The sequence below is a fragment of the Lactuca serriola genome, chromosome 1 (assembly GCF_051521515.1).
Source record: "Lactuca serriola cultivar US96UC23 chromosome 1, Lser_US96UC23_V15, whole genome shotgun sequence".
NCBI classification, from domain to species: domain Eukaryota; kingdom Viridiplantae; phylum Streptophyta; class Magnoliopsida; order Asterales; family Asteraceae; genus Lactuca; species Lactuca serriola.
The window spans coordinates 9,246,756-9,267,887 of record NC_136408.1 but is presented as its reverse complement, the minus strand read 5'-3'; the positions used below and the strand labels follow the sequence as shown (position 1 = coordinate 9,267,887).

The window sequence follows — 21,132 nt, the reverse complement described above, 5'->3', positions numbered from 1 at the left end:
ATGGACAGATTGGATGGATTATTATTTTATTCAATCTATGATGACACAAGATGAGAAAGGATTAAGGATTAGTGGGAGTTTCATCCCACAAGCGTACTCTAACATGGTGGAAGAGGTTAACGAAAAGTTTGGGAAGAGTTTAACAAAAAGTCATTTAAAGAATCGTTTGAAAACTTTAAAATCGAGTTTCTCGCAATGGTATGACATGTTCCGCGGAACTTCATTGAGTGGGTTCAGTTGGAATTCTGAAACACAACTAATTGAAGCAGACGAGGAAGTGTGGGCCAACCTATTTAATGTAAGTTTCTTTTATTTCATGTTACGTAGTTTGTATACATTTATGTTATTTTTCTTAACGATAATTCTATTTGGGATTGTGTGTTACAGTCAAAGCCAGAGGCAATTTCATTGAAGTCCAAAAAAAATACCAAACTACAATGAAATGATAGCTTTGTTTGCGAAAGATAGTGTAACGCCTGTGTTTCCGGGCTTGCCATTTTTAGCAATGTAATCGTCTAGGTTAACCTTTGTAACCCGTTTTGAAATAATAGAAGTGTATTATTTGAGTATTATGTGTTTTGTGCTTAATTGCTTAATTATGTGGTTTGATTAATTAAGAATAAAAATAAGCGTCAAAATTAAAGTGTAAAATAAACTTGATATCTTTGGATAATGTTGTAGTAGTGGAAACGAGGTTTCCGAATATATATAGAACGCCCAAATCTGACTTCGTATGAGGAAGTTATGATTTTTCGAAGTTTCGGCTTAGCGGTATGCAGCCTGAAATACTCGATTTGAGATCGAGCGGTTTTTAGCCGAAGCAATCTGAACGAGGATCGAAGGTCTCATTGTTGGTATCGAAGCGATAAAAGTTAGGCGAGAACGGACGTCAAACGAAGAAGTTATGAATTTATAACGAAGTTTTTCTGTCCCGGCCTATTAAAAATAAATAATAAAAATAAAGTCAAAATTAACCAACGAAGTCTAAACGAAAGTTGTAGAGCGTAGTCTCACCTACGCGTGGATATAAAGAACGTCGAAAACGGAGTTCGTATGAAGAAGATATGAATTTTCGAAGTTTATTAAATAATTAATAATTAAATTTAATTATTAAATCCGGCATTATCCGAAGAGGAGTCATCGGACTCATCCGAAGTACGCCCCGCGTACAGCGAAGCATGACACGCCTCGCACTCGAGTTCTTCGGATACGTAAGCAATGACGATTCTGAGGCAGTACGCCCCGCGTACTCCAAGGCTCTAGCCTTCTATAAATAAGATGCGAGGGCAGCCGAGTTCTTTTGCTATTTTCTCTCTTCTCTCTCCCGTTTTGCCTCGATTTGCGTGCCAGAAGTACCCTGAAGCCCCGGTATTATTCTCAAGCCCCGAAGCAAGTCCTGAGATCCCGAAGATCCCGAGAAGTAAGATTCCCGAGCCGAAGCTTTGCCCGCGAGAAGTTCGATTTTTGTAAAGATCTTCCAGATCTGCTGAGGATTACTACTTCTGCAAGTCGTAGTGTTGTCCGATCATCTTCTGATCAAGTGAGTGTTTACTACCTTTCACAAACACGATAATAATACAAGTATGGTTTGAGTGTATTGAGTATATTGTTGTTTATACGTGTGAGTGTGTAGTTACTTTCTTCTAACGCATAATTATGAAATATTTTATACGAAATACGTGTTATGTGTATAGTTTTGTTGTTATATGTGTGAATGTACATTCATTCTCTTCTATCTCATAGATCTGATTTATTTTCTATGAAATACGTATTATGTGGGTGTGCCTCATCTGTTATGTGAAATATATATTGAATGAAAATGATATACAGGTTTTAAACTATGTATGAGAATATATATTTTTATCTACTAATATGTTGGGTAGAACATGGGTAGATAGTTGGTGTGTAATAAACAGATGAGAGGCCTCGATGTTGTTGTTGTTGTTGATCTAGTTATTCAGCGGAGTATGGATAACGACCACAGACTCTTTCTAGACAGTCATGTGGAACGCTAGCAGGTTCATAACATGTAGGTGTTGTGAACGATGTGTTCACCGGTGTACTCTATCCCCCTCATGGTTGCCTTTAGGATATCTATTGTTGAGGAAACCCCTTAGCAGTGATGTCCGTCCCGATGAAAATCCTAGATTAGGTCCCTTGAGATAGATGTTGTTTTAGGGACGTAAAGTGAGGATAACGGGAATGGGTAATCGGGATAGTGATTGGTTGGTGAAATTAAATATAATTTATTTATTGTGGGTTGAAAACCCTATATGCTCACTAGGCTCCCAAGCCTGACCCACTCAGTTTTAATTGTATTACAGGTAGTGGCGCGAGGGCATAAGATGGTTGAATCATCAAGTTGTTTTGTTTACAAGTCTGTATATGTATATATTTGTTGAATGACTTGTAATGTTATCGTTTATGCTTTATGGTCTGTATCGGAACATGACATCCTGAGTTTTGATTATATAATGAAAATGCATCTCTTGATGAAATGCTTTGATAAATATTATTTTATCATGTTTTGTTTTGGGAACAAATTCCGCAACACTTTTAAATCAAAAGGATTTACTCTGAAATTATTTTAAAAAACATAAATGAAATCGGTTTTTTCTGGCCGTGATTTTGGGGATGTCACAGATAGGGCTTCAGGGGTGCATGCTGAAACCCCGAAAGAGAAGAATGCTCGATTGAACAAGATTGGGGATATCAAAGTAGCAACAATTGAAGAAGTGGATTAGTGACTAGCAAGCAATGACATAACACTTGAGAAACAACAAAAAAATAATGATGATGATGATGACGGTCTTGATGATATTCAAGTGTTATCTCCTACATGCTTTTCACCGGTGCAAAATTCAAGTTCTAAGAAGTACAAAAGTAAAAAAGGAAAAATGAAATCGAAGATGAAGATGAACCTGAATCGTTTGAAAAGGTTATTATGAGTGCAATTAAAGATGTGGCTTCTGCTATGAGGGAGGGTAACAAAATCTTCGAAAACTCTCATCATCGGGTTTATACCGGTGATGAAATTTATAAAGAGTTAGAGCCAATGGATTTGGAACCAGATGAATTAGCAGAAGCTCTCATGTTTTTGTCGCGAAATCAATCTGATGCGGGGACATTATTTAAAGTTCCATTTAAAATACGAAAAAGTTTGCTGAAAAAAATGATGGGGGCAAGTAAATGACTTACTTAGGATGGTAGTTTTTTGGTTTTTTATCAGTTTGACTTCATACTTTTTGATTTTTGGTTTGAGTTCATATATTGGAATTTGTTTGATTATTCTTGCATTGACTTTAAATTGGTTTCTTATGAATTTGTTTGATTATTCATACATTTATGTTATTTTTGGTTTGGGTTTATTTACTTCTTTTACCCTTTATATTGATTTTGTTTGAAAAAGTTATATAAATGAAGAATATACTAGAATTGTGATTAATAATGAATTATGCATTAACGATTTTTATATAAATAATCATGTAAAAAAATAATTGAAGAAAAATAATTTAGGCATAATTTTGTTTTCAAAAGAATCGTGTGGTATATATTTGAAATTATGGAAAAAAATGTGACAATGGTATAGTTGTTTACGTTTAGTTTTCATTTCTTTTCCTTCCAACTCGGGAACACAAAAAAAAAAAAAAAAAAAAAATTCCTTTTCTTTCTTTCGAACTCGGACGCACAAAAATACATTTTACTTTTCTTTCCATTCTTTTCTTTTCTCTCCACATTTCTCTTCTTTTCTTTTCTTTACTTTAAATTCCACTCGGGAAGAGGGTTTAATGATACGTTGGAGAAAGCCCACATATTACTTTAGTAATGACATAGGACTTCTTTCTTATTGGCTTAATGAGTTATATTCTATACATACAATAATTATCGAACGCATTGTCTCAATCACTAAGCCATTTAATCAAAATTTGGTATAAAAATCATACCGGTTAACTTAAATAGGATTATTGCCATAATAATGAAAATAAAATAATACTAGTTTTGATTTAAATGTTGATGAAAAAAAATAGAGAAAATGACAAAAATAGCCAATTACACTAATTGCATTACAAAAATAGCCAAAAAAAATCGGGATTACATATTTAGCCACCCATTTCGCAGATGAGAAGGCCCCATCTGCGAAATGGGCATCTCATCTGCGAAAGTACAAGTGCCTGAAGCACAGTTGTGCTTCAGGCACTTGTACTTTCGCAGATGAGATGCCCATTTCGCAGATGGGGCCTTCTCATCTGCGAAATGGGTGATTTTTAGGTATAAAAACATTTTTTTTTCATTTTCACCATTCTCTACACAAAAACTCTCTCTAACTTTGGGCTTCTCTCGGAATTTTGGCTAGTTTTTGAAGAAAATGGAAGATTATGTCAACAATCCCGCAAATATGGTTAGATTTTAACTCTTTTAATGTTTAAAGTTTTTTTTTTTATCAATTTTTGTATTATTTAGTGTTAAAAAATGGTAATTTTGTTGTGTTTGATTGATAGTTTTAGTATATTTTTAGTATACTTGAAGTTTAAATGCAAGTAGAGACAAGTAGAGACTGCGTAGATAATGTTTACAATTTGTTATTTTTGTAGTTTTTTTAGTTGTTGTATAATCTGAAATCTTGTAATTTTTTTAGTAGAAACTGCAAAATAGTTGTTTGTATATATATTTGTCATATAACATTTGTATAAGTTGAAAATTTGTCGTATATATATTGTTAGAAATTGTTTTTATTTGTCGTATAAGTTGAAAATTTTGTATAAAGTAGTCGTATAACTTGCAAAATTGTTAGTTTGGTTGTCGTTTTATTTTTAAATTTTTTTGTTTATATGGTTATATAATGTTAGTTTTAATTAGAAAGATAAAAATTGTTTATATATTTATCGTTTAAGTTGAAAATTTGTTTAAGTTGAAAATATGTTTAAGTTGAAAATATTTATATATGATATTGTTTTCTATCGTAAATATATTTGTTGTATAACTTGGAAAATTGTTTATATATGTGTATGTTATTGTTTTTTATCGGGGAAATATATATATTAGTAATTAAGAAAGTATTTGCAGTTCGTAATCATATATTTAAAAAAAAAAATATTTTTTAGTTATCTAATTTGTTTTTGTGTTTTTTTTTTGCAGCATGATTTTAGTTTAATGAATACGAAAGCCTTTGCGAACCTAAAAGGCTCTGGCGGTAACATATGGGAAGTCTTTGAAGTTTTAGATGATGCCCGACGTGCTATTTTCAGAAATACCGTCTTTGGCTATTTTATTGATGTCCCTCGTTTACAAGGGGACGCTTTATTGTTTCATAAAATGTTCCTTCATCAGATCCGGCCGGACCCTGTTTTATCTCCAGATGGAATAAAACGTTTATATTTTCGAGTAGGCAATACCAAAATGGTTTATGGGCCGGAAGAGTTTTGTTTGATTACCGACTTCAATTTTGGGGAGTATCCAAAAAACATTGGGAGAAAAGGGTCGGAAAAATTAATAAGCAGTAAAAAAAGATGTTTACTGCGTGAACGGCTATTTCCGGACCATACTAATAGTTCGGTGAAAATCGGCGACCTGAAAAGTTTAATTTTAAATCAAACATTCTTAGCACTTGACGACCTTGATGCAGTTAGAGTATGTTTGATATACATTTTGTGTGAAGGTTTTTTGGGCAAAGAAGTTAACGATCGGGTGCCACAAGATTGGTTTTTTTTGGCTGAGAATTTGGATCTCTGGAATAGGTATATTTTCTTTACGTTAAAAGTTCTATTTTATTAAAGTTATAATTTATATAATAATCAATTTTGTTTTGTTAGCTTCTCTTGGGGTAGCTATCTATTGGATTTTACTTTTGTTGACCTTGAGGATACGTGGAATAAGATACATCATTATTTATCACTTCCTCAGCGTGGTCAAACTTTAAAGTATTCCGTCTCAGGATTTACGGCTCCAATTAGGGTATAAAAATTTTCTTATATTTAAATTGTTTTATTGTTATATTTTTTATTTTAATTTTAACTTTTATTACTGTTATTGTACAAAATTGTAGATATGGATATATGAGATGATTCCGGCTGTTCGTGCATGTGGATTTGCATTGAGAAAAAATAAAGACTTGCCTCGGATGAAAAGATGGAGCGGAACAAAAAAATTGAAATGGGTTGACGTGAACAAGATTTGGTCAAAGATGCAGGTTTAAAAATATTTCGTTTATTATTAATAAAGTTGATTATTATAGTTTTATATGCATTTTTAATATGTTTAATTTTTTAGGAGGGGCTACCACCAAGACAAAACATGTTACCGGGTGATGGTGAGATGACATCTTTTTATTATATGTCATTTCAAGAGTATGTATATGGTGAAGGGAAAGCAGTTCCATCCCCAGTACGGGACCATTTTAGGAGACAAGACGAATCTTCGTCTAGTATGTCGTCCAGTGGTCGCTCTCATGGTAGAGGTCGGGGCAGTGGGAAACACAAGCTAGACGAGTTGTTGAAACGGGTACATGCACTGGAGCAGCATGTGTTTATGAATGAACAAAAACCTACAGAGGTTTTTTTTGAAGAAGTAAATAATGAACAATTTTGGAACGACATTATTTTTGAGGATCCGACAGTGTCACAAAGAAATTATGATGAAAAGGTTAGTTATACGCTACATTATTTATTAAATTTTATTAACATATATGAATACCTGTGTTCATATTTTATATTTGAAAATATAGGTTGTGCAAGATGAAGTGATGAATAAAAACAATACAACTCAAAATGTTTTTGGTGATACTCAAGACGACAAGGTTGTTATAGATGTTACCTTTACGATTTTAATAATTACTTTTTAATAAAGTGTATTTTGTTATTAAGTAAAAAGTTATATTTTTAATGTAGGTGTTGGAGGAGAGTACTCAGTATGCGGGGAACAAATTTGATGATGATGTGTGTGATGTAAACGATTATAGTGAAGTTAAAGAGGTTATTATATAGTTACATTAATATTAATATTTTGTTTATTTAGATATTATTGCTTATTAAATTATGTGTATTTCGTTATTAAGTATAAAGTATTATCTTTAATGTAGGAGTGGGAGGAGAGAAATAACAATGCAGGGAACAAATTTGATGATGATGTGCCGGATGAAGACGAACTTATAATAATGGGAAATGTAGATTATTTTCATGATGATGATGATGACAAAGAAGTTACACCCGATAAACGTAGGAGTCGAAAACCATCACAATTTTTATGCATTCCTTACACCGAGGTATTCGTTTTATTTATAAACTGTTGATTTTATGTTTATGTGAATTATCTGAAAGATATACATTTAAACATTTGAATATTGTTTTTAGTTGCACACGACACCGAAACAAAAAAGAAGAACAAAAAAGAAGGTTGGTATGAAATCAACAAGCCCCGTTCCTCCTCCAGTTTTTGGTGTTGCTCATGACTTCTCCAGGTTGCGCCTGCAACCTTACGTAGCAGGCGGTGAGGATGTCATCCAAAATTATGTATTGCATTCATACGATGTGCAGCATCGTTTGTTTAATTTCGTGTTAGATAGAGATTTTTGGAGCTCATTGTTTGGGCATACACACGACGGATGGTTGGAGTCAGCGGTAAATAAATTGTTAATTAATTCTTTTAAAAGTTAATTGTTTTTTAGTCAATAACAAAAGTATCATGTGTGCAACATATAACCATTTGGTACCGACTTTTGATGGAGAGACGGTTTGAGAGCGACCGACATACAATAATGCCTCCAAATTTTTTTGTTTCTCATGCTTTGGAAGAAGGACAGGACTGGAGGGCGTTTATGGCTGGTATTGCTACATACCCTAACTTCATGGTTGCTTGGTGGGATGTTGATACGGTAAAGTTAATAGTTTATATTGAAAATAATATCGTTTTTTTGTTATCTTTTTGTATTGTGATGTTTTTGTATTGTGATGTAAATAAACATAATTTTATTCTCTGATCCTTATACAGGTCTTATTGCCGATTCATTCATCCCCTAATCATTGGCTATTTGGGGAACTACGATTAGCGTCAATGGAAGTGCATATTTATGACAGTCTTGGTAGAGGTGCTTATGAAAAATTCCAATCCGAAGGAATCTTTTCCAAATTTGAACGTCGGGTGGCAAATTATTTGGACAAGATTAAGTATTGGGCGCGGAGGAACATCCCAAGGATTCCATTGAATATGCAATTCATTTATGAAGAAAACGTTCCCCAACAAAGTAGTCATTTGGGAGATTGCGGTGTTTTTCTTTGTATGTTTATGGAGCAATTGGTTTCAGGTCGACCAATACGTGTTCTTATTGACCCAAAGAACGCAGCTTTACAGTTCCGTCTCCGGATGGCAAAAATTATTTGGGGGTCTAGTCTTGCTCCTCTGTAGTTGGATTATATAAATGTATATACAAATTAATGTTGGATTTCATTATTAGTTTATCTTTAGAGTTTACTCAACGGATGAAAAAAAATATAACGTTACGACAATTACCACAATTTAATGACCTACTAATTACTTATCAATAAATTCAAAACATAAGAACGACCACAACATTTGTTTTAACGTTACAAATACAACAATTTATTGACCTAACAACTTCAAAACCATAAAAACAATATTGAAAAGCTTACAACTTGTAAACAAGAACTGCCAAGAACAACACCCAACTACAAACCAACGCTATCTTTAACTTCTTATTTTCTGATTGAAAGAGCTTATTAGAGTTAGCTACTTTAGCTATTACCATAGAAGATTGGTCCTTCTCTTCATCAACCCAACTGATAAACCCGCATTTTGGTCCCTGTTAAATTTAATATCCACAGTAAGAAAATTAATTTGTGTCATGTAAACACGAGGGTTTAAATTTGAATGACGGTAAGAACATGATACCAAATACGGGCAAGCGTAGAACAATCTTCCTGGGTTTTTAGCTGTACCCGAAATCCTAACGATACGTTCTCCTCCACAATTGCAGTATGCCATTAGCCTTCTTATTCTTTTAAATCGGAGTTACTTTCTCAGTTAAATTTTTTCATAATGAGTGACACCCATTTATAGAATAAATCATATTACGGACAATTCTTTTTGACTATGAAATAAACTGGTTTGACTATGTATTCATAAAAGTTCAACTATGGAATGGAGACAAGTACATTCTGTAGTATTGTCATGTCGGTCAGTGAAATTTGACTATGAAATGAACTGGTTTGACTATGAATTCAAAAAGGTCAACTATGAAATGCAGACAAGTACATTTTGTAGTATTGTCATGTCGGTCAGTGAAATTTGACTATGAAATGAACTGGTTTGACTATGAATTCAAAATGTTCAACTACGAATTTAAAGGGTTAAACTATGAATTTTGATCAGTAGAGATACAATATCTTCTATTTATAATTCCATTTGTGTGATCATTGTAGAGCACAATTATCGGTATTGAAAATGAGTAGTCACAGCCAAAGAACCTTTTCTCAACTACCAATTTTCTTGCATAACCTTCAAAGAACAAATCCTAATACCTTCACAGCCATTAAGAAAACCGATAACAACCGCTTTCAATTCTGTTTTGTGGCTTTAGGTTGCGTGGTATAACATACTTCTTTTATTGAGTTATACAATATTTCATGGTAATCTATGTCGATTAGTTCTTACATAACACTAATATGTCTTCGTTTTTATGTAGATTCGTACCTTCCTTAGGTGCATGATACCGCTGATATATGTAGGTTATTTACCCCTTCTTGGGAGCTTTTTGACAACAATGTACTTCGCAGTGGCTTTAGATGGAAATCATGAGCCACTACTCTTAGCACTTGGTTTGGGAACCTTACAGTGTGAAGAATCATGGAGATGGTTCATGATGAGGTTAAGAGATTGTTTAGGTGAGGACACAGAGGTTGGTTTCATAAGCAACATGTGTGATAACATAGACTTTGGTGTTGACAGTGCCTACCCGGATTCCTATCATGGATATTGTCCTAAAGATATAGCTCGAAAGATACGTGAGTCTATCGGACATAACAATACGGAAGTCGAATCGTTGTTTTGGAAGTCATGCAATGCATATAGCGTTGATGATTTTTACTTGTGTTTCGAAAGGTTGCAAAGTACATGTAGGCAACCACCTTTCTGCACCTTGCTTATGAGTCCAATTTACTGGCTTGACGATATACCGATTTCAAAATGGACAAGAGCATTTTTCCCAAAAATACGTTACAATGTTAAATCGATTGACGTCCCTGAAATTTTGCAAATTATATCCTCACGTGAGTTTCCTATAACAACGATAATTGAGTTAACCACCACGTCGATAAAATCAAAGTATGCTGAGCGGGCCGAACTGGCTGGTAAGGGAGATTGTTATGTTTTGTTTTTTTTATTGTGCTGCTATTTTTATTAAAATATCAAATTTTACAGGGAGGTTGTCTGGTGGGTTGACCCCTTACGTTGAGAGTAAGGTTCAAAAAAGTCTCAGCAAGTCTTACAATTGTAATGCAAAACGTTTGTATGGGGATACATTTGAAGTCCATGACACTTTTGCCACCAACAACGTACAACTTGAACGAAGGGTATGTAGTTGTGGTAAATGGCAAAAAAGCGGTATACCATGTGGCCACGCTATAGCATGTCTAAGAACCCGTACATCTGAGTCCATTCAGAGAATGGTTGAATACAAGTTCACTAATTATGTGTATCGAGTTGCATATGGATCTGAGTTGGTGAATGGTATACCATCATATGAGCATTGGGAAATACCAAATGAAACGGTGGTCCTGTTACCTCCCTCAATGCAGTAGTTATTCATGTAGCACATTTATGTTTTATGTAGTATTATGTATTAGTTTTTTATGTACTCCGTTTTTATTTTACTGCTGTGTTACGTATTAGTTATCCATGTACCCAGTTAGAATACATTAGTAACAAGATTCCATGAACCATTAAAACATCACAACAATTACATGAAAAAAACAACATAATACGAACAAAGCATTAACGTAAAACACAAGTCCATGGCTTATTCTTAACACAAATTAGAGCAGTCTACTTGAAATACTGTTTATCTCTAACAACCTTCCAAACTTCCTCATATTCGAAGTCTCTGCCTTCATGCTCAAAGATGTAAAACTCTGTAACAACTTCCAAGAACTCTTCTTCGTCACGACAACGAACATTGTTACGTTTCGCATAACTACATGCTCGATTGAACCATGTCACTTCCTCCTTTACATCCGTCCACTTAGTAACAACATCTGATTTTTCTCTTTTTTGCCCTTCTCCCATCTCATGGTTAAACAAAGATGTGATGCGACTCCATTCATCACCAATTAGGCAATGCGGGGGAGCAAGTAACGGTTCACCATCCTTAACACTTAGCCAGCACCGTGTTAGAAGTAACACCTCGTTTGTCGTCCATGGCCTTTCAGAATTGGAACCAGGTAATTCATTCGAAGAACTTGCTGCATTCGACGACATTTCTAATAATGGGAATTCGTTTCGTTTAGGTGATTTGGGTGTTTGGTTTATAGATCTTAAACATCTATTTATATAAATAAATAGACTATGAAATAATACTTTGACTACGAAATGGTTATATTTGGACTACGAATTTCAGCTTTATGCAGTGTTTTGTCATGTCAAACTGTCATTTATCTCTTGTCACTTAAGGGACCCACTGGGATGTGCAGGTTACTACAGTGACTTGTCATTACTGTCTAGTCATTTCAAAGTTGGACTTCTCATTACTGTCTAGTATGTATAAATACCACTTATTGCTCCAGTTTAATACAACATCGATTTTATTATGAGTTCCTCACACAAATTCGAAATTTGCTCATGCAACGAAGTAGATTGTTACTACTGTGATTCGGTAGACCCTTTTTTTACACCCTCTTCAGCCGGGTCATATATGTCACATGAAAATTTTGAAGAATTAAAGAAGGCTGAAGCACAACAAGAAGAGGACAAAGAGTCATCCCGACTTCTCACTCAACTTGCTAATGATATAGGTTCGGAATGCAAACAAGCTGAAGAATGGATTGACCTCAATAAAAACAAAATCAAAGAGCATAAAGATTGGATAAAAAAGAGTAAGAAGGCAATCAAAACGACTGAAAAACGGCTTGCTGAGAAGGATGAGCAGTTGATACACATTATGGTAAAAAAGGATCGTTTCGAAGACAAAATGAGAATTAGGGATGACTATATAACGATGGAGAAAGAGAAGTACCCGTTGCAGTTCCCTGAGTTTAAAAATTAGTTATAAAGTTGTTGTAATATTATCATGAAACAGATTAGCTTGCCAAAGGATCGTTTGTTGTTTTTTTTTAAATAACATGTTGTAACTGTTAAAATAAATCTGCAAACTATATTTTATAATATAAAGGCTTCATTCATTGTTATAATCAACAAACTTAACTAAAATATGAAAGCATAGCAATGTCTTGTAAGAGTTAATAAAAATATTACAATACATAATAAGCTAACAACTCGTCATTACTCTTAATTTCAAGGTTGTTTTATATCAAAATCAGCGTTATGGGTTTGTGAGCAACCCGCTGAACCACCAATATTATATGTCATTTCTGCAGTAGAAATTATGTGACCTGCTCTGCTACCAGACGCCCTTCCAGTACAATTATTTCTCGTGTGTCCTAGTTGACCACATGTAGAACACTCTTTTATAATTGGACCCTCGCCTTGGGATGGAATGCGGTCTGTGTTTCTTGGCCTGCCTGGCTGACGTTTATCCATTATAGGTGGCTTAACAATCATCAAATCATCGGGGATCTCCCATTCGGATGGCTTCGGCAGAGGGTTTATTGATTCCTCATATGTTTTCCTCAGTGTTTCGGTAAAGTAAGCATTTAATGCAAACCTCGAGCAGTCTTGGTAATTGTTCACTGTTAAACATCTTATGACATGACCACAAGGTATCCCATCAAGTTGCCAATGCCTACATGTACATGTCATATGTTGAAAATCAACAATCACATTTTGTGCCCCCTTTTTGACCTCGCATTTCGTATTTGAGATCATGCGAACATCCCATTTGGTAAAATTTTTCTTGTTTTCTTTTACAACTTCATCCGCCCAAGGGGTAAGGGTTGTTGTTGCTTCCGCTAAAAAAACAGCCAAAATGAAGAAGTTAAAATCAATAACATCGAAACTAATAAAACATTAATATTACAAATTTACGTAATACCTGCAAAGTTACGTCTTTGAAACCACCATTGTTGCATTGTAGCACGAAAAAAATCAATCAACATAAGTATTGGCACCTTACGTGCGTGTCTAGATAATGCATTTATAGACTCCGCACTGTTGGACGACATAAGATTGTATCGGTTCCCTTTAAAATGTGCCCTTGACCAGGTTTCTGGATTTATACTTTTTAAGTACTCCCATACTGGTTCTTTTGTCTTTTTCATAACATCCATGGCAGCATCAAAATCATCAATTGTGTACGCCCTACACGCCTCCCAAAAAATTCCTTTAACCGTCTTACTCTTGCCGAATCTAGATACTATGTTGAAATACAAATGGACACCACATATTCCATGATGAGCGTGAGGAAAAATGTTGGCAACGGATGTTGCTATAGATGGAGACCTATCAGATATAATTGTAAGCTCCTGCATATTTCCTATGCAATCACGTAGTTTTTGAAAAAACCATGTCCAAGAATCAGTACACTCATTTTTGCATATACCATATGCAACCGGTAATATTTGATTTTGTCCGTCCTTAGTAACTGCAAGTAGCATGGTACCTTTGAACTCGCCCTTTAGGTGAGCTCCATCTACTACTAGGGTCGGCTTACAAAAATTGACAAAAGCTCGTACCTACAATACATTATATATCTATTCAAATACACCAAAATAAATATTAAAAAAAAATTAGGACATGATAATACTAACCGAGCAACCGAGTGCGACGTACAAAAACTCAAACCGATCATCAGCATCTGTTTTAATATGTGTGACAGTACCCGGATTATGTTTGGCCAAGTTGTGACAATACGCCGGAAGTTTGGTAAAAGAATCCTCTTTCGTACCCCTTAACGACAACAATGCATATTGCTTCGCACGCCATGCCTGATAGTATGAGATATTGATATTCAATTGAGCATTCATATCATTAACAATTTCTTTTCCCCGATAAACTCTACTATAGTCTTCAGCCAAAACATCAGCAACATATTCACCCAAAACATATTTGTTTGCTTGTCGATGATTAGGTTGCAACAATGTTGAAGAACATGTGTGTACATCAACAAATTTATTCACTTGGAAAAGTCCATCAGTATTTTTAATTGCTTTTGCTCTTAGTAACCAAGAACAATTTTTCGAAACACACACAGCTTCATACCTTGATTTGGTGGATCTACTTGTCCTCGTCTGGAAACCTTCTCGAAGACATTTTTTACCAATACACCGCTTTAAAAGTTCTTTGTTTTTAAATATACTCTCACATTGAATCTTTTGAAGATTAATGTCTACCATCTGTGTTGGGATATCTTCATTATTATCAACTGGCCATGCTGGTACAGGGGGCATACCGTAAAAAAGGTTATCGGGATACTTAGCTTTAACTTCATCACCCAACTCATCTCTATCGGAATTACTTTGTAGCTCGGTTATATCTAAACATACATCACCAACATCAACATAATGCCCGTAAACATGATTTTTTTCATTTTTTTGAGTTGAATTTTTTTTCTTTTTAGTTTTATCTACCACACGCCTATTCATAAGTTTAACTTCTTGTTCGGCAACATCATCACAACGACCACCAACATGATTAAGATATGTACCAACATCATCATCACCAACATACTTGTAATTCTCGGGATCCACATATTGAATAGGTGAATAACTAACATTAACATTTTCAGCAACACTGTGAAACTGAGGTACACTAGGAGTATTGAAAGTACCTATCGGATCGTTGCTCCCTTTAAAACTGCATAAATTACCAACAACTTCGTTTCCAATTTCACCGCCCCCATTAACCTCCTCAACTTCATCAACCACCACAAACACTTTCACAGCCCTTCCTCCACTACATTTGATTACGTTTATCAACATTCTAACATCCACGTCTTCAACTATAGCTATATAATAATTTAATTCAGGATGGTGGAAACGAAGACTAATTCTATATTTGTCTAACAAACCAATTTGTTTCTTACCATAGATACAAAATCACTATAACTAATATACTCAGAAAATATCAAAGCAAATTCAGAAATACCTCCCTGTGGACATATGTATTCCAGATTAGTTCCATTAACTTGCCATCTCCCACCGGTTACAAGACAAACCAAATATTCAATCATTTTTTGAGCAAATTGTAGAGATAGAGAGTATTTCACAAACCAAATAACAACCAAAATGATATTTTTTCTACAAAAATTTTTATATAGCAAAGGCCATTTCGTAGTCAAACCAATTCATTTCGTAGTCAACCAACCTTAAAAAAAAAAAAAAAAAAAAAAAATTCATCATTTCGCAGATAGGATCCGAGGATTTCGCAGATGGGACCTATTCCATCTGCGAAATTACCCCTATTTATACCGAAAAAATTTAAAAAAAAAAAAAAAAATTCTCATCTGCGAAAGTACAAGTGCCTGAAGCACAGTTGTGCTTCAGGCACTTGTACTTTCGCAGATGAGATGCCCATTTCGCAGATGGGGCCTTCTCATCTGCGAAATGGGTGGCTAAATATGTAATCCCGATTTTTTTTGGCTATTTTTGTAATGCAATTAGTGTAATTGGCTATTTTTGTCATTTTCTCAAAAAAATAAAATGTTTATTTAAGATATAGATGATGATAACTTATTTAGATTTTCTTTAAATTATCTGATGTTATACGTTGACAGCTGACTTACTATCTAACAATGAGATAACTCTATATGATATGGAGAGTGGAGACCTCCTGCATTGCCGATGACGGCACGCATGACGGTTGCAACATTGCTGATGACGGCAGGCATGACGGCGGGCATATAAATATATATATACACACATTTAACCACGTGTCCCTCTCTTCGCCGTTGAAGCTCGCCGGCGGCATTCATCGCTTATCTCGTCAGTCACTGAAATCCATGTATCATCTGTTCTGAGCCCTAATTTTTTCGTTTTGAATTTTGCTTACATACTGTTTTCAGTTTCGAATCATGTTTTTTTTCTTAAATTTTCTCATTGATTACCACATGGATTCGTAATCAGTAGAGTAACCAGACACTGAATACCGAATCTTCCTCAAGCTCTCGTAGTTCCTCAACATACATGTATAGGATCTGATGGTTTATTAATCTTACTAGAAAACCTTCAGGAATTTTGGGCCACGCAGGATCATGGTTTTGTTAATCTGATTGAGACAAACACCAGAGGATACGTCATGACCTAATTTTTCCCACAAGGGATTGTTCGTAAATAAAGAACTGGAGTTTATATCTTAATCTATTACAACATTAATGGATCGATTGGCAGCCAATCCTACATACAGACGATTACTATAATACTATACGAATATGATCATGTACAAATTACTTATTCTTATCAATTTGTAACAGACAACTGAATCACCTATGACTATGACTTGTGATGCTGGCAAGGAGAATTGCATTGGGTGGGCAGCAAGGGATCCATCTGGATTCCTATCACCATACCAATTTAACCGCAGGTTCATATTCAACTCAATTTTAATTTTGATTCATATCTACTTTACAAAATGCTTAATCACCAATTGAACCATGAATTCAAAGCCATATCATTATAATCTCCTGATTAGTAATCAAATTCCTAAATTGTCTGAAGGTTTTAATGATCTGTGAACAGGGAGGTTGGAGCTGATGATGTTTCACTAACCATCCTTTACTGTGGAGTCTGTTATGCGGATGTTGCATGGACTAGGAATGTACAAGGCCACTCCAAATATCCTCTTGTACCTGGGTATTTACTATCTACCAAGATTTTGACATTTTGAGTACATTCCTCGAATGGAAAATACCATTTCTTCCTTCTTTTTCATAAATATTTTTTGTTGTTATCTTTCTTTATTTTCCAGTCACGAGATTGTTGGAATAGTCAAAGAGGTCGGGTCAAACGTTGAACGTGTCAAAATTGGAGATCATGTGGGAGTGGGTACTTACGTAAATTCTTGTAGAGAGTGCGAGTATTGTGATGAAGGGCTTGAAGTCCAATGCATAAAGGGAGCAGTCTACACATTTGATGGGATTGACACTGATGGGAGTGTAACTAAAGGAGGATATTCATCATATTATGTTGTTCACCAAAGGTGAGTTAAGTAGCCAATATATTTTTATATTCTATATAAGATCTTGCAGAATGATCAAGGGACAAAATGGTACTTTGAGTTACAGATATTGCTATAGAATACCGGAAAACTACCCGTTAGCTTCTGCAGCTCCATTGCTATGTGCTGGAATTACGGTTTGGACCCCGATGATGCGCCATAACATGAACCAGCCTGGCAAGTCTCTAGGAGTGATCGGGCTTGGTGGTCTTGGACACATGGCTGTAAAGTTTGGTAAGTCGTTTGGGTTGAAAGTAACAGTTTTCAGCACAAGTTTGTCAAAGAAAGATGAAGCGCTCAATCTTCTAGGAGCCGATAACTTCATCATCTCCAGCAATGATGAGGAGATGAAGGTACAGAACATGTTATACTGTGTTTGACATGCATTGGACCAGAACAGAGTACAGTTTTTAGTTACTGCATTTTTGTTAGGAAATGTGATTGAAAAAAATTTGAGACTTTTTGGTTACAGGCAATGGAGAAGTCACTTGACTTTGTAATCAACACCGCTTCTGCAGACATCCCATTTGATCGATACTTGGCACTATTGAAGAGTGGGGGTGTATTATCCTTGGTGGGGTTCCCAAGTGAAGTTAAATTCCTACCCATAAACCTAATTCTAGGTATGAGAAGCAAAAATTTATGCTGTGGTCACTTGTACCTTGTGTAGAAAGAGTTGTTAACACGTTGCATTGAATTGGTATTTGGTAGGAATGAGAAGCATCTCGGGGAGTGTGACAGGTGGCACGAAACAAACTCAGGAAATGTTGAACTATTGTGCAGCCCATGAGATCTACCCCAATATAGAGATTGTCCCGATTCAGTATGCGAATGAGGCTCTTGAGAGGTTAATTAACAAAGATATCAAGTATCGTTTTGTTATCGATGTTGGAAACTCCCTCAAGTAACACCATATCATGGAAGTACTTACTATACTTTAAAAATTCATGTTTAAACACCACACCTATGTTAGTATAAGTTTAGGCTAAAATAAGGGAACCATATTTTGCATGCGTGTCCTAAAAAATATAAACAGAAAACAGGCGTTTAGTCTTACTTTTTTGTATGATTTGCCAATGTGGCTATGAATGTGAGCTTTCGTAATGGTAACAAGAAATACAATCATGTGATGTGGTTGGCATTGAGACAAAAGGATGTTAGATGTAGTTTGCATGCCACAGATGACAGGGAACATCTATTAAATACATGTTACCACATTTATAGTCGATGGTAAACATGCGTCCATATAGCTATGATTATGAATGTTATCTTTCATTATCCTAAACATAAATGTAACATTGATTTGATCATTTAACATATAAATTGGTGCTTCGATTTATAGTTTGCTCTTTTTTGGAACCGGCGAAAATTCTATAAAACCAAAAATGGCACATGGCTAGCAAGGAACTAAACAAAGGCAAAAAGACTAGTACATAGAATTATAAGCAATAAAAATTAATGAGAACAACACCAACTAGTTCAATTACAATGTCTTTTTTACCCCTTAAGTTTAAACCACACAACCACCATGACAATAACATCATCTGCATAATGAACTCTATTATATAACTTGCCATTTCTCGACGTTCATATACGCCAAAATAGCATGTGACATATATCTAATAGCAATTTGTGTTTTTTTCGGGACAATGCCCCCAATTTACTGCAAAGTCGAGAATGCCGTTCATGCTTGAAAAGTGTCATTCGGGAATACCAGTGTGTGCAAAGGACAAGGAACATGTTGCTAAAAGGTTTTTCATTGCCTCGTCACCATCAAAGCACATGTTGCAAAAATATATAAGGTAAGTTGATACCTCCCAAGACTAAGACCTTTTTTCTCCGACCCTCTATTTACATAGCGAAGAAAGGCAAAGGTAGCAGTAGTTATCCTCTTGAGTCCCGTTCTCCACAAAATATATATATATATATATATATATATATATATATATATATATATATATATATATATATATATATATATATATATAAATAAAAAAGATATTTTTAGGGGACATGTTTGAACCATGATCCTCGAATCGATTGTTCTTCTCATGTTGTCAATCTAAAGGTCATCAGGTGAAAGTGTGAAGTAGCATCCTTGATGGGCTTTCAGACGAACCGAAGCCACAAGAAAAATCAATTGGGCATCTTGTCAATCACCAATGAGTTGCTCGAATGTTTTTCTGTTCACACGATCATGTGGAATCAGAAACACTGACACACAACAAGAAATATGTTTTAAGAGTTGGCTTTCAATCATGATTTCATAACCCTCCCAACCCTCCAACCGACATGCCACATAGATGCCAAATCGACTTCTCTTTCCTCACACTTGCATCCCTCCTATCATAGAAATTCATCCCACACAATGTTGTACAAATATAGAAGCACAAGGTTCAAGTTGAAAGGAGAGAAATAGAGTGGGAGTGTTGGGCTCTTTAACCCTCTCAACCCACACGGCCACACTTTTGGCGGTATCTCGACGGCTAAGATCGTGTTCCCAACAATACCACCAATTCCTTCCTTAACCCTCCTTCCACCCTCACACGACTCCCTCTTTTCTTATTATTCAACATACTCCGTGCAAATTATGTTGGGTTAAACATAATCAAGTTATGTATGGCCTTAGCAACAATATTTGCTTATATGTAATGCATTCAACATACTTTGTGGAAATTATGTTGGTCTAATGTCATTGAAATTTGGTTTTCTATTCAATAGACCCCTAAAGTTTTATTGTTTTTATTATAGTTTTTTATACCGTAAAAAAATTAAATTATCAAAAATAAAAAGGTATCCATGTAACATTGATGAGGTGACAATCTGGTTGGCATTGATGAACATAACAAGTCCCTTTATTGTTCAAATAAATCCCACATTAATTTTTTCAGATAAAATTAAATTAATTTCATAATTGTATAATTATTACTATTTTCATATTTATAAATCTAATAATTATAGAGATTAGAATTTATTATAATGAACAAATCTACTATAATAAATGAAGATAATTTTGTTATATGTCAATCTCTAATGAGTTTTAACACTTGTCATTTTATGATATTTTTTAAATAAATAATATTCACATGTCAATTTATGGTTTTTTTTTTTCAATTTTTAAAATTAAAAAACCACATAATACTTATACTTATATATGTAAAGTATCAAATATAATAAATATGATACTAAATTGTAATTAATATGTTTCTTCATTTCTTATTTCAAAATTTTATTTTAAAAATTACTTAAGGGGTGTTTGGGATTACTTTTCAAGATCAAAAGTCATTTTTGTAGAATGAATTTTAATAAAATGACTTTTTGTGAAATGAGCTCTTTAAAAAGTATTTGGATTAGCAAAAGGACTTTTATGCTAACTTTTACATGTAAACACATAAAAAGTCACAAAAGTCAGGTTTTGCGACTTTTTGAAAGCTCTTATTTTCCTCTATACAAAAGTCATTTTCAAAAGGACTTTTCTATTACCCAAACACATTTTGTTTCTTTTTTGACTTTTTAGAAAAGTTAGAAGCCAAAAATCATTCTAAAACTAACCCCAAACATCCCATTATTGTTTACATTTTAATATTTTATTTTTTTAATCAATCTGTATAATACATGCATTTTACACCTAATGTAAAGAACATTTAACCTTGTTATTCTTTAAAGAACATTCAACACCACCACCAACATCCAGATTTTGGTGTTTTTTATTTCCAACCTATATACATAACCGATTGGAGGGTTTCGATTTTGATATCTTGATCAATGGTTTTGTTGAAGGGTTTCAAGAAATCACAAAAC

The 21,132-nt window shown here is 34.4% G+C and overlaps 2 protein-coding genes and 1 long non-coding RNA gene across 4 annotated transcripts; 2 read left to right on the top strand and 1 right to left on the bottom strand.

The window, feature by feature from the left end:
• The first annotated feature begins 5,846 nt into the window (after positions 1-5,846).
• Positions 5,847-6,524, top strand: LOC145067446 (uncharacterized). The gene is made up of 3 exons (XR_013688842.1): positions 5,847-5,952; positions 6,044-6,187; positions 6,268-6,524. It is a non-coding gene; the product is annotated as an uncharacterized LOC145067446 (long non-coding RNA).
• A 6,940-nt stretch (positions 6,525-13,464) lies between these two features.
• LOC145051326 (uncharacterized) lies at positions 13,465-16,090 on the bottom strand. The gene is made up of 4 exons (XM_078999371.1): positions 15,946-16,090; positions 13,929-15,178; positions 13,536-13,853; positions 13,465-13,479 (listed from the first exon to the last, which is right to left on the bottom strand). The coding sequence occupies exons 1-4, from the start codon at positions 16,088-16,090 to the stop codon at positions 13,465-13,467; spliced, it is 1,728 nt and encodes a 575-aa protein (XP_078855497.1).
• Positions 15,915-18,483, top strand: LOC145095981 (cinnamyl-alcohol dehydrogenase). 2 transcript variants are annotated; one of them, XM_079033819.1, is made up of 7 exons: positions 15,915-16,100; positions 16,589-16,698; positions 16,854-16,967; positions 17,083-17,313; positions 17,399-17,684; positions 17,804-17,954; positions 18,043-18,483. In XM_079033819.1, the coding sequence occupies exons 2-7, from the start codon at positions 16,604-16,606 to the stop codon at positions 18,237-18,239; spliced, it is 1,074 nt and encodes a 357-aa protein (XP_078889945.1). In that variant the 5' UTR covers positions 15,915-16,100; positions 16,589-16,603; the 3' UTR covers positions 18,240-18,483. The 2 variants fall into 2 exon arrangements, with proteins under 2 accessions (XP_078889945.1, XP_078889917.1); XM_079033791.1 differs by having other exon boundaries at positions 15,915-16,119.
• Positions 18,484-21,132: the final 2,649 nt, after the last annotated feature.

Bases quoted from the DNA above. Each gene is read 5' to 3' on its own strand.
- LOC145051326 (XM_078999371.1), bottom strand. From the start codon at position 16,090: ATGAATGCCGCCGGCGAGCTTCAACGGCGAAGAGAGGGACACGTGGTT. The intron at 15,179-15,945 runs GTCTCCACTCTC...TTGGTTTGTTAG, and splicing joins CGTCATCGGCAATGCAGGAG to ACAAATATAGAATTAGTCTT. The intron at 13,854-13,928 runs GTTAGTATTATC...AATGTATTGTAG, and splicing joins ACGTCGCACTCGGTTGCTCG to GTACGAGCTTTTGTCAATTT.
- LOC145095981 (XM_079033819.1), top strand. From the start codon at position 16,604: ATGACTATGACTTGTGATGCTGGCAAGGAGAATTGCATTGGGTGGGCA. The intron at 16,968-17,082 runs GTATTTACTATC...TTTATTTTCCAG, and splicing joins AAATATCCTCTTGTACCTGG to TCACGAGATTGTTGGAATAG. The intron at 17,685-17,803 runs GTACAGAACATG...TTTTGGTTACAG, and splicing joins GCAATGATGAGGAGATGAAG to GCAATGGAGAAGTCACTTGA.